This window comes from Aquarana catesbeiana, linkage group LG02 (genome assembly GCF_042186555.1).
Source record: "Aquarana catesbeiana isolate 2022-GZ linkage group LG02, ASM4218655v1, whole genome shotgun sequence".
NCBI classification, from domain to species: Eukaryota; Metazoa; Chordata; class Amphibia; order Anura; family Ranidae; genus Aquarana; species Aquarana catesbeiana.
In genome coordinates this window covers 461,236,129-461,250,534 of record NC_133325.1, presented here as the reverse complement: position 1 = coordinate 461,250,534, position 14,406 = coordinate 461,236,129, and the positions used below count along the sequence as shown (strand labels likewise).

General features: G+C 40.6%; 1 protein-coding gene across 1 annotated transcript in view; it reads left to right on the top strand.

Moving 5' to 3' along the window:
* Positions 1–14,406, top strand: part of TSPAN2 (tetraspanin 2) — a 303,693-nt gene that overhangs the window by 239,704 nt on the left and 49,583 nt on the right. Inside the window, exons 3-5 of the mRNA XM_073615666.1 lie at positions 2,813–2,910; positions 6,832–6,906; positions 13,148–13,243. Coding sequence (XP_073471767.1) covers positions 2,813–2,910; positions 6,832–6,906; positions 13,148–13,243 — 269 coding nt within the window. The remainder of the gene's footprint in view (positions 1–2,812; positions 2,911–6,831; positions 6,907–13,147; positions 13,244–14,406) is intronic.

The window sequence follows — 14,406 nt, the reverse complement described above, 5'->3', positions numbered from 1 at the left end:
TGGAAGATTGTAACTGTGCTCTGAAACAAGTAGATGGTGCCTGCTAACAACCGATGTATTTAGTAAAATTTGAACAAGGAGAGGAGAGGCGCCTCTGGGTGCAGATTTTTCTTAAAAACATTTATTAAACATTGATAGACAAATGGCAACTCACATTTGGGAAGTGTAAAATGGGCATAAATGACATCTTCTCAGACACCGCTGAAAGGTTCTCTGCCGGCTGCGGTGGAGTGTGTTCCAACACGAGGTCTGGAATCTGCTTTGAAGAAGGAGCGCGGCCGTTACGTCATTCACGGCCTGCCCGCTCAGGAAATGCGTTGCACTCCAGTGACGTCATCCCCCTTCGCCTGGATACCGGCTTGCGCTCCAGACCTTGTGTTGGCACACACTCCACTGCGGTAGGCAGAGAACCATTCAGCAGTGTCTGAGAAGATGTCACAGGATATGTCACAGCGCACCTCCATCGGTACATAGAGGGACAGACTGCACTGAGGATTCCCCTATTGCTGGGACTACATTTATGCCCATTTTACACTTCCTAAATGTGAGTTTGTCTATCAATGTTTATTAAATGTTTTTAAGAAAAATCTAATCCCAGAGGCGCCTCTCCTCTCCTTCTTGTTGTTTTAGTACTTGGGAACTTGGTTTCTGTTCCCCACCGGACGGCTGCCGTGAGAGTGGATCCTCTTCCCCCCTCCCCCTTTTTGCTCCATCCTTCCTTTGGTTTCGATCATCACCGTAATTTTCATTCATTTATTTATCTTAACCTTTTTTGGACTTCCTGCCCTAACCATCATATTGATTGTGGACTTGAGGTTCCTTTATCTATATGTATACATCATTATGCTCATTTAGCACTTTTACTCATCAACCTAGGGATAACAATTGTTTCAGTTTTGCGCCTTTCACTTGTGTATATATAGTAAAATTTGATCTTTGGAAGCAATCATTTTTTTCCTTAAAGCTGAACTCCAGGTATAATTTTATGGCATATTTACATTGGTCCAGCTTTACATACTGTAAGTTTTCATATTTCTTTCCTCAGGGGCCTCTGAGTAAGCTGGCATTCATTGTAGTAGTCAGCACTACTATAGTCATAGTCAAGATCTTCTGGGTCATGTGCCAAGCGGCTTCCTTTACCTCGTCCAATCAAAGACCACCTTGTATTCATTGAAAAAAATACAAGGCACTCTGTGTATAGTGGCAGTGTGACCCAGCACAGAACCCAGAAGGTCCCAGTAGCTCCTACTTCTACTGTGATTGTCAGCTTCCCCAGGTATGAGAGACATACCTGTATTTTGCCAAGCTTGACCAATGTAAGTATGCAATAAAGACCATGGGTTCAGCTTTAAATGGGAAAGTAATAGCTAATTGATCTTGTCAATGTACAGCGAGAACTGCTCATTGCAATAGGCATGTACTGCAAGAATTCAGCCTACCTGTATACTAGTACTGACAAATGGCCCGTTGGCAAACTAGATATTTTGACTTTTGCATCATCGGGTGTTATGTGTAAAAATTTGTGAAAGAAGAACTGTCTTGTATTTACCCCAAGAACCAGTTCAACAGCATTAAAGGGAAAAGATAAATTACTGCAATGGGTAGCATAGATGGACTTTACTGGTATGTTTATGCATCTGTTTTTCCATGTTTCACTAGCCAGCCTCCAGTACTCTAAGTCCAGTTTCCTAATTAATGGAGTCCTTAGCAGTTCACTAGCATAGAAACATTTAAACTTTTTCTTCCATTTGGACCAAAAGGATGTCTTAGTTAAAACATTCTTAAAGTGAAACTTTACTCAGAAAATGAAGTCATGCTAGATAACCCAGGAATGTAACTTTTTTAAACCGTTAAATTGATTAGTTTAAGTCTGCTTTATGATTTACTGCTGTTCAGGGGCTCTTGGCCTCAGCAAAATGGTAGCCTCCAGCAAGGAGAAACAAGAAAAACGCTGGAGGCAATTTACAGAAGGCGCTAATTTTGGTAGCATACATATTAATGTGGAATGCATGTTCCATGCTAAAGAGCATTATTTTTTACCAAGTTGTTATGGGTAACGTTCCACCTTAAGTTGGCTAAACATTGAGCAAATTTTATCCAGTTCGTGATTAACCATCTAAAATCTACTCAGTGGATGGCCCCTCTTAATCAACTCTTGTCAAGGGGCCTTCTGGAGAACATTTTCAGCTGAACAGTGGATGCATCCAATTGATTCATTTGAATGAAGCTGCTGTTTGGGTATTCCGACAGCTGATTCTGGTAGCTGTCGAAATAGATGGGGATACCTGTGGTGTCCCTATTGATCAGATTCCAGAGACAGGCAAAAAAATGATGGAAGGCCTGAGGGAACCTTATATACACAGCCTCAAGGAAAGAAGGGAGAGATGACATGATTAATACCATTGTTATCATTAGTAAATTGGCATGCGAAAATGATTGTTAAATGTAGAGATATAGCTTCTGAAGTTATATGTCACACCCCTCCTGAACCTACCCATTGGTCAGTGAGGTAGGCTATTAAATCAAGGTTCAATAAGAAGTCTAAGGAGAGTAATCCTAAAAAATTTAGTTTTATAAACTTCCGTTTTTTTACAACTTTATTTTTACAGCTCAGTGGAATGCAGATAAACACTACTCTCTCCATGTTTTTGTCTGTTCTTTTTCCAGGAAAGGATCGTAAGAGGGTTTCCAGGGAACTATTTACATTTTTTTTTCCTTTTCTTATACTTTCTATAACTTGTCTTTCGTAGTTTATGTAAGGTATAGAATAAAATAACTATATGAATAATTTACTTTTTGTTCTATCTCACAGGGCTTTATGTACTGATAGGAGCTGGTGCATTGATGATGCTGATTGGCTTTTTTGGCTGCTGTGGAGCTGCCCGTGAATCTCAGTGTTTGCTTGGCGCGGTAAGCGAATATTTTCTGTCATTGTAACATACAGTTTATCGTTTAAATTAAACAATACCAAACATTACAAGTTTAGCTGATTTTCAGTAAAACAGCAAATTACACAGTTGATGTCCATACACCCACCAAGCAATTTATTGGAACGCTATGCTTATATTGGGTTGAGCCTCCCTTTGCTCCCAAATCAGCATCAATCTTTTATGGCATGGATTGCACATTCCACCAACATTTCTTTGAGTTCTGGTCCATGTTGACGTGATCACATCATATCATTTTTTGCAGATTTGTCAGCTGAACATTATACACTGCAAATCTTTCATTTTAGGACATCCCAAATGTGTTCTTTTGGATTAAGATCCTGTGACTCATTTACCATCTGTGTTCCCCAGCATAAATCCAAATTCATTAGAACAAGCTACATGTTTCCAGTCTTCAAGCGTCTGGTTTTGTGGAGTCTGTACCCACAGTTGTCTTAGCTTTCTGTTCTTGGTTGACAAGAGTAGAACCTGACATAGTCTTCTGCTATTGTAACCCATTGGCCTCTAGGTTCGATGTGTTGTGCATTCTGAGATGATTTCCCACTCACCACAGTTGTAAAGAGTGGTTATCCAAGTTATCATAGCCTTTCTGTCAGCTCCAATCTGGTTATTCCTCTCTGATTTATTCCATCAAAAGGTATTTCCATCCACAGAACTGCTTCTCCCTGGAAGTTTCTTGTTTTTTCGGACTGTTCTGAGTAAACTCTAGAGACTGTTGTGTGTAAAAAAAAATTTCCAGGAAATCGTCAATTACAGAAATACAGAGATCACATTTTTTCCTTATTCTGGTGTTTGATGACCTGTGTCTGTTATTTTATGCAATTTGCTGCTGTGGCTACATAGTTACATAGTTGGTAAGGTTGAATAAAGACACAAGTCCATCCAGTTCAACCTGTGGTGTTTGTGTGAGTTTATGTCGATATTAAATCCCATATCCCTGTATGTTTTTTAAAAGTTTTTTGAAACTATTGACTCTCCCTGTTGGTCCCACTGCCTGTGGAAGGGAGTTCCACATCCTCACTGCTCTGACAGTAAAGAACCCTCTTTAAGGTTAAGCCACTTCTCTTTCAGTTTCAATCGAAGGTCGCTTACCTTTTTAAACTCCCTCCCACTGAAAAAATATTTTTCCCTATGCTAGATTCACCAGTACGATATTTGTATATCACTATCATATCCCCTCTGAAGTGTCACTTCTCCAGAGAGAATAGGTTTAATGCTTGCAGTCTTTCCCCATAACTGAGGTCCTCTAGTCCCTTTATTAGCTTTGTTGCCCTTCTCTGGTCTCTCTATTTCCAGCATATCCTTCTTGAGGACTGGTGACCAGAACTGGGCAGCATACTCAAGATGCAGCCGGACCAAAGTCTTGTAGGGTAGCAGAATTTATTGTTTTTTATCTTGGACTTAACTTGGATGTTTTTTTCCGACGGGATTCCGCTAAAGTTTGCCTTGCATACACACGGTCACACAAAAGTTCGCTGAACTTTCGACCGTCAAGAACGCGGTGACGTACAACACTACAACGAGCTGAGAAAATGAAGTTCAATGCTTCCGAGCATGCGCCAAATTGTTTCCGAGCATGCGTGATTTTTTGTGCGTCCGAATTGCATACAGACGAACACATTTTCGGATAGGAGCTTTTTCCGTTTCAAAAATAGAGAACCTGCTCTCAATCTTTTGCTGGCTGGAATTCTGCCAGCAAAAGTCCGATGGAGAATATACACGGTCGGAATTTCTGACCAAAAGCTCACATCCGACTTTTGCTGGCAGAATTTCTGATCATGTGTATGGGGCATAAGTCCCCTTTTTAATGCATGCTAATATTCTGCTGGCTTTGCTTGCAGCAGCTTGGCATGATTGACCAATTAGATAATCGTTTGAATACGCAGGTGTACAGGTGTTCCTATTAAATTGCTTGATGAGTATATGTGTAAACTTTCTGACCTGCGAAGGATCAACATGCTTTTTCCACTTCAGTACATCTGATTGGCTTCATGTGCTTCTTCTCCAGATCCATCTCTGAGCTCTGTTGCACATAAGACTGCAAAAGATTCAAATTCAAGGACTTACACTGCTGATAATTTAAAGAAACATTTAATGATGTAATAATAAATACAAAGCTGTTTTAATTTGTGAATTTTTTGTCTGCCCGGCGTTCAGCTTAATAGTGCATGTATAGTCAAAACTTTTTATTTTTATTTTTATTTTTGGTCAGAATTATGATAGGTTAAACCCCTGTCAGTTTATTGGTTGCTGATGTAACAGAAAGTGACGGAATCACTACAGAATAAGAGCAATCTCCCTCTTCTGCTATTATGATGATAGCAGCAATCTTCTGAATCCAGATCGTGACATGACCCTCCCTGCCTCTACACCTCACCCAATCAGAGAACGCCTTGTATTCCATGAGAAAAATACAAGGCTTTCTGTATATGGTAGCAGTACCGATCAAGTGGCCCCCTGTGGTTACCATACAGAGTGCAGCTGCCAGGCACTAGACTCAGAAGACTGCTGCTGTTACTGCAGTGGCAGTGACTACTACAGTGTTTTGCAGCCTTTACAGCAGTGATCATCAACCCTATCCTCAGGGCCCACTAACAGGCCAGGTTTTATGTATTACTTTGGGGAAATGCAGACTAGAATACTGCAATCACTGAGCAGCAAATGATATCACCTGTGATGTATTTCAGTTATCTTGCAAACCTGGCCTGTTGGTGGTCCCTGAGGACAGGGTTGATGACCACTGATTTACAGGATTCGGTTAGGTATAAGATATGAATACATACATAGTATGCAAAAAATAATTTTTCAATGATATACTGTATGTTTCGAAGAATACATACATTGGTCCAGGCTGGACCAGTGTAACTAAGCAAGAAATATCATACTCAAACTTCAGCTTTAATGTTTTAGACACTTAGGAAGGGTATTGTCAAAGTGATACCTTTTGAATAGCTGATTGAATGGCCTACATACGCCAACAAAAAGTTTAAGATACTTTAACTACTCATGTACAATCTATTTGTTTCAATTATACCTATACTTAAAGAGGAACTGCAGTCTGCTCAAATAATTTGTAATAAAAATAGCTTTGCCATTCTGAAGCTTCCCTCCAACCACTTTGTATATTATTTTATATATACTGTGATTCTGTACTTGCCAAATATGCTGCAGAAATCGCCCTTCACTAAGTCTGGCTGCATTCATTTGAACTGTGGGCAGCGGAAGCTGTTGCCTGTTCACTTCCTGGATTTACACTGAGGCACACCTCCAGCTCTGCAGCCCTGCAGCTCTCATTGGCCCTCTTATGACTCATCCCCCCATCCCTTCCTGGCAAACTCTCTCAAGAGTGAGAGAGAGAGCTGTGCATGATGTCATAAGCCTAGGCTAATGACCAGACAAGAAACAGGAAGTTGGCTGTATAAGGTATTTACTGGCAGAAAAAAAAAGTTTTACTATCCAAAGTTAAAACAACAAGGGCAGAAGATTTAATAGATGGAAAGATGAAAAAAATGACTGAAGGTCCGCTTTAATATTTACCTCTGTAAATTAATTACTTTAGGTGTGCACAAGCCACAAGGTAACACCCAATTTACCATACACTAGCATTTCTTTTACTGGACCATAAAAGGTAGAAAATTACCTGTATACCAGTGGTTCTCAACCCCTGTCCTCAGGACATACTAACAGGCCAGATTTGCAAGATAACTGAAATGCATCACAATTATATAATTTGCTGCTTAGTGATTGCAGTAGTCTCATCTGCATCTTCCCAAGGTAATACTTAAAATCTGGCCTGTTAGTGGGTCCTGAGGACAGGAGTTGAGAACCACTGCTGTAGATGGAGACTGTGGATTTGACTTAATGTAATTTTCATCTCTTTCAGTTTTTCGCCTGCTTACTTGTCATTTTTGCTGCAGAAGTCACAGCAGGAGTATTTGCATTTTTGGGCAAACAAAAGGTAATATAGCTTTTACTCTTATCATATATTTGATCTGTAACAACAAATTTTCTTTCTTGTCCATTGAGGGACACAGGATGTTTTTAACCTTCAGGGTTATACTGCTCTACGAAAGGTTTGGACACTAGCAAACAAGAAAACTGTAGGCCAGCCCAGAGAAACCCCTCAATGTGAAGTCCTCCAATAACCTGTCTTCAGCATGAAGATGTGCCCTCATTTTCCAAAGTAGGGGAAACTGTGTTAACCTTTGCAGATGCTTGGATTGCTTGCATCTCAGATGCTTGTGTGCAGGATTTAGCATCCCAGGGCTACAAACTGGAGTTTCACTCCCTGCCCCTTTCTCAGTTTCTCACTCTCAGCCTTCCTCTGTTGCACAGATTAGTAGATCTCATTTGAGGATCAGTCACACACAGGGCACACTGCGGGTAGCAGTGGTGGTGAGAGGGGCGGATACCATTGAATGAATGGCTGTGATCAGTGGCATGTCACTGATAACAGCTATTTATTTGTGAAAAAAGTCGAGGGCACCCTTTTGTTGTAAGTTGATGGTAACTAAAATGACTATGATTTTTTTAGCAGATAGGAATGCAAAAAGCCTTACTGAGCCATCCATTTGCAAATGATTCTGTTCCGCTATAAACCTTATGTCAATGGCAATGGAAGGGCTCTGCTGTTTAAGCCCAAGCTCTGAGGGACAGTGTCATTTTTAAATCTGTTAAAATGATATATAAGTTCCTGTGCAGCTGTGCTATAATTACCTCTCCTGCCCCTTGAATGTGGCACAATATTACGTACTTTCTTAGTGTGTGGATGCATAAAAAAAAGCTGTAATAGAAGTGATATATACTGTATATATACATTTTTTGAAGAGCAGTACTATTATATATATTACTACATATGTCTGTGGCACTTTATATTAAATGAAATATGAGTGCTGAACAAATTATACATTTGCTGATCTCTGAGTCCTACAAAGTCTGTTTCCTACCCAGGAGTTTCTCAGTGGGATGAATCTTCACCTTTCTACAGCTGGGTCTGAACAGGTGTTATCAAGGGTCAGGTTTCTGTTCTTACTATCCTGCTGCAGAGATCGTTGGCTTCTAACTTCTTGATTAAAACCTTTGTACAGGGGTCTCCTATGTAGCTCTCTCTGCCTGTTCCCCAGTCATGATTCAATGGTACCTGAATCTGGTTTTCTCTGTGATTCAGAAAGCATAGTTTGACCCTACTGTATTAGAGACATTCCTCTCTTTATTCTCACCCACAAGGTGTTTTTTTTTATTGAAGCTATCACTTCTGTGAGGAAAGTGTTTGAACTGGTGGTCTTATCCTTTTTTTGGTATTTGCACAGGGACAAGGTGGTGTTGTAGCCCAGGACTTCCTTCTTGCCTAAGGTTTCTGCCTTTCACCTCAGCCAGAACATTGTCTCTGTCCTCTATTTGTCTCTAGTTCACCAAAAGGAAGTTTCTCCCAACTGCTTAGATATGGGTTGGGCTGTGCAAGTCCATATCTCAGTCGCTACGTTTTTCAGAAAGACTGATTCTTTTTTTGGTATTCCAGATAGACCCAAAAGAGTGCACAGGCTTTTCATTTGACAATCGCATTCCACCATCTCTATACAGGAAGACCTTCATTCAAGTTTTTGGTGGCAAGGATCAAGTTCCACGGTTTCCTGTAAAGGCATACTATACTTATTCTGTGAGCAGTTTTTGGGCTTTTCCACCTCAAGCAACTGTTTCCCAGATTTAAAAGGCTGCCACCTGGTCTTCTGTTTACACATTCTTTAAGATCTTCCAGGTGCATGTTTTAGCCAAATCTAATGCCAGTTTTGGGCAATTTGAGTTGTAAAAAATCCCCAGTTCTCTGTTGTGCTCTTGCGCCTGTTAGCATTGTTTGCTATGTTACCAACATCTCAATGGGCAAAGACATCCTGTGTCCTCAATGCACAAGAAAGAAAATACTGAGGTATGCTGGTAGTGGTAGGGGTTACCCTGGGTTGGCCTACAGTTTTTTTGTTAGCTGGTGTCCAATCCTCCTCTATGTGGCAGTTTAACTCGAAGGCTGAAGACTTCCTGTGCCCCTCATTGAACTCCAAGAAAAAGATTTTATGGTGCAAATATCCTTTTATTTCAGTGCACTTTCATTTTAACAGGACATTGTGCATCCTAATGTAAACCTGAAAACCACAATGCAGCTTAGCCACATGTATCTGTGCAAACTTTATTTAACTATGATGTTACTAAAATTATACTGACATTTCAGCACACGTTCAGCTTAGTGGTTATCCTACTTTTGGCAGGCATTCCTACATAGTGACACACTGCACTTGTGTAATATTTTGGTGAGGGGTTCCCCAGATCCCTGATGTTGCTGGATTGTGGCCTTCTACCTCTGACAAGAAGTTTAGCACTGTTAATGTTGATATTGAAACTATTGAATTAGGGCCATATTTCGTTTTTCTTGAGAATGGTTTTGATGGATGTTTGGAAAAGTGTGGTGGGGATAGATAGGAGACTAGGGAATTTTTTGATTTGGGCAATTTTTGTTGCTGACAGCAATATGCGAATGTGCATCCTGTGCTTGACATGGGTAAATTGAGGGATACTGAGGAACATTTGGGCACAATATTCTTTATTGTTCATATGCAGCCTTTCAGAATTTTCACCTGCTTTTCCAGAATCCTTGGGTTACCTTCACAGTTACTAATAATAGTAATCATGAACATCCCATAACTGCCAGAAAGTCCAACCCCTTCTATTTTAAAGTGGTTTTAAAGTTCACTAGTGTAAAAACATTATTAAACAGAGAACTGTTACCTTGTTATGACTGAAGGTTTATTTTTCTATATGGCTATAATATAATCCCTGGTGTTTGAATTACAGATCACATGATCACTGTAGCTCCCTGAGCAATCCACAGATCTGCTGACGAGCATGTTAGGAGAGGGACATGGCATCACTGACGGAAATGACGTTGCCGCCTGGTCTCACTGCATTTCCATGGCGATGAAGCACAGTGAGAACTGGTGGCATGAAGTCACTTCCCCAACCAGTGCAGTAAGAGGAGGGGAGGGGGGGTCTATTTTGATTTTGCCTAATGCCGTTGTTACCCTGCCACCCCATGACTCCTGCCAGGCCTAAAAGCTCAGAAGAATATTAGTATCCCTGACAGAATTTCTGAAGTTGTTTTCTCTCATTACATTTTTTCCCTATATAAAGCACATATGGGATGTCCAGGCTTGCTAGGAGTTACTGCTGGTTTTTCTAATTTCCCCAAACTGCATCCCATTTTTTTTCCAGCATTGTGTCAGGCAGGGCTTTCAGAAGCTGCATCACTTCCCAAACAACTTTGACTAACGCAAACATGGGGCTGCACACTGGTTATCCATGTAGCTCAAAAACAACTGTTTTTGTCCATCTGAAATGTGGATACTCCACCCGTGCACCCATATGACATGTTTCACCCCTTACTGAGGCTTAATCGTGGAGCCTACTTTGTAATACATCCTTTTTTGGAACCTGTTGTGACATTTTATTTACATTTAACAGGACTTTTCAAACCATAAATTGGGAACTTTGTATGTTTCTGAACTTCTCAAAAGGATAGCTGAATCTCAGCTGATCAAATGTCTGAGATGTAAAGACTGTTGCTGGTCTTTATTTATTACAAGTACTTTTATAGCACTGTCAGTATACACAGCACTTAACACTTACACTTATATTGTACATTCACACATTCACATTAGTCCCTGCACTCAAGACCCTTACTATCTTATCTGTAACTATCTAAGGTTCCTAACTCAAATTCATACATACAAATATGAGGGCCAATGTACACCTGAATGTCTTTGGAGTATGGGAGGAAACTCACGCAGGTACAGGGAAACATTTAAACTCCATGCATGTAGTGCCGTGGTTGAGATTTGAACCAAAGAAGCCCTGCTTCATTGTGCAAATGTGCAAGAGCTCTGATGGAACGAGGAGGCAGAAAAGGAGCTGTGATGGGTGAGTATACCTTGCTCAGGGAATGGGATATCAGGAGGCACTGGCATTTTTGCCTAAAGAGTAAAAATAAAGCTGACCATAGATGAGTATAATTTCAAGCAAAAATTCTTAGGAAAAGAAAGCTCTAAGAAAGTTTGTATTCCTAATCATTACTGGGGTCAAATGAACATTAGTTTTCGACCACAGTGATGACAAAATTCAAAGGCGAAAAAAAGGATTTCTAACAGTGTATGGGGTTTTCTTTCGATAAAGTCCATTCATTCCAAAATCCAATGTTAAAAGCAAACAAAATCTTTCAAACGACATTCAAATGCTCTGAGAACTTTTGTATGAATTTTCCTAAGACTTTTCATTTCTGTTTGAAGTTCTATCCATCTATGGCCAGATTAACAGCTGATATTTTGCTTGTTATTGTGTGTTGCATTAAAGTGATTGTAAAGGTAAATAAAAAAAATAAATAAATAAATAAATAACATGTCTATACTTACCTGTTCTGTGCAATAAAATTGCACTCCTATTACAGATCGCTCCTATTCTTTTACATAGTGCAGAACTACAAACCTCCAATGTCATCACTTTGTAGCTCTCTGGGATTTTTCAGCCTCTGGACTACTGGTGCTGGCCAGGATGACCAGAAGCTCTGAAGGCAATACATTTACTCAGATAGGGCAAAGGAGTATCCTCCTTGTCAGCACATGATCTGATTAGCTTCCTACGCAGTTTCTCCCTCCCGCTGTCTGGGCTCTGCTGGAAAGGGACTGCAAGAGTCTGGTACCGGGTTAAATTCAGTTTTCTTTTTCTAACAACTTCGAGTCACCTTACTGGATCTGTGATCCATTGACAGACGCTCTCCCCCTTGGATGTCTAGCTGCTTTTGCCTGTTTGACCATTATAACTTATGGTCCTGCAAATCTGGTAAGAGGCTTGTCTGCGAGGGTGCTGCTGGTGGCAGATCTGTTTACATATGCACGGTACGCTTTCTGGATGGATTGATTTGCTTCACTTATAGACTTTTCACTAATTATGGACTGATTTTTGTTGTTTTGTCATTGATTGTTGTTATTATCATTGTGCTACATATTTATTATTTACACAAGGTCATGTTTACACTTTATTATACACCTGGTTGTTTTTTAATGCAGTACATGACGCCATTTTAGGAGGTGTTTTTTGCACTTTATATGATCTTTGAGAGCTGATTATATACTCTTCTTAATTGCACAGAGTGGCCATGAACCTCCTCTTTTCGGGTCTCCGGCCGGTTCTCCTGGCCCCTCCCCTCTGTCCAGTGCCCCAGTGGTAAGCTGCTTCCCATGAGGGCACTCGTGCGTGCTCGCACCTGAGTCCTGCTCCTGCGTCCACTGACACAGACAGCGGGACTTGGCCCCACCCCCTGCTCCCTTTTCACTGGCTGATTGACAGCACTGGAAGCCAATGGCTCCCGGTGCCCCAGCAAAGCCAGTGAGATCCGGAAGTGAGGGGAGAGAAGACCTGCAGACATGCGCGGTGGTGGATCGCATGAGGGCTCAGGTAAGTAAAAGGTGGGGTGAGGGGGGATGCTGACACCTAAACATTTTTTACCTTAAAGCAAGGAATGCATTAAGGCAAAAAATATTTAGGCTTTACAACCACTTTAAGGCAGCCTATGCAATTGAATGGTCTGCCTAACAGACCAACAGACCAGGTGCATACGCTATTTATTATAACATCAGTGTTCTGCTGCATGTTGTGGTTCACTGGAACACAGGTGCACTGGGATGCCTTTATGAATGAATGACACTACAGCACACCAATGCCCATGACATGGATTACAGTAACACGCCAGGCAATACCCACGTTTCTGCAATTCAGCAATAAAAATTTGTGTTTCCTAGTCTGGAGCACAAAATAAGATAATTTAGAAAATATAAGTACATAAGTAGGAAAGATGAGGATGGTAGAGGAGATTGTTGGGATAAGAGGGTCATAATGTATTTTACATCTATATATTACAGCTTTTACCATAATCAAGTCATTAAATCTATATCTCAGTTTTATTTATTTGCTGTACAAGAAATAGTGAGTGACTATTAGGTTGGTGATCATCTGCTGAGTATGCATTATGTAGCTGATATTGCCTGTTATTTTTCAAAATCGTTAGGTTAACAAGGCATATCTTGTTCAGAACGGTCATTTCTAGAAGTATACCTAGCTGTTCCCCTCCTTATTTGTGAAGTTTTTATGTGTTCTTTCAACAGACTATTATAGATGCTCAGGATTTATACACTAAGGCCTATGACGACTATATAAGAAAAGGAGGAAGAAATGAAACTCTGCAAGATTTTCACACGTTTGTGAGTATTAAACTTCTGATTGTGGGAAAATTATATGGACAACAATTTGAAGACATGTATACTCCTGAAAATAACAACAGTAGATTCATTCGGACTCAATTGATATACTCTATTTTTACAACACATTTCTGGGTAAATCTCTGATCTTTCTGATCATAGAATATAATTCTGTGGGGTTGAGTTATTAAAGTGGTAGAAGTTGTTCACTTAGGAAAATGTATTGTCACTAAAGTGAATGTTTGTGTATAAGGTGAAACCGTGTTCATGAATGTCCAAATATGTGCTAGAAAAAATACTATTTTGTTCTTTAACCACTTGCCTACTGGGCACTTTTACCCCCTACATGCCCAGAACAATTTTCAGCTTTCAGTGCTGTCACACTTTGAATGACAATTGCACAGTCATGCAACACTGTACCCATATGAATTTTTTATCATTTCATTTCACACAAATAGAGCTTTCTTTTGGTGGTATTTAATCACTGCTGAAAAAATGTTGAAAAAATAAAAAAATGTTTTTCATAGTTTTTTATAAAATTTTGCAAACAGGTAATTTCACTTATGTGCACTGATGAGCCTGTGCTGATGGGCACTGATAGGCTGCACTGATGAGGCTACACTGATAGGTGGCACTAATGGGCACTGACAGGTGGCACTGATAGGCGGTACTGATAGGCAGCACTGATAGGTGGCACTGATGGGCGGTACTGATAGGCAGCACTAATGAGCACGGATTAGCAGAACTGTTGGGACTGCACTGATAATCAGGACACTGGTAATCAGTGCCCTGATTATCAGTGTAGATGTCCCTTTAACACAAGCCGGTTATCGGCTCTCCTCTCCTCTCCTCACACTGTCAGCATGAGGAAAGAAATGCTGATAACTGGTTTCTGTTTACATCATAATCAGCTGTCATTGGAAACAGCTAATCATGTGGTAAAGGGGCGCTGTGATTGGCCATTTACCCAGATCTGTGATCAGCTGCGTCTTAAGGACGCAGCGATCACAGAGAGCACTGCCCGCGCGCCACAGGGAGCATCCTTTCTGCAAAGTAGGCCCGTGCTGTAGCCACCTTTTGGTTTCGCATGGGCAGGAACAGGTTGATGTCCCTTGCACATGACTGGGTATTCGGGGCCTATTTACAGCAGCCAAGTCCACTGCAGT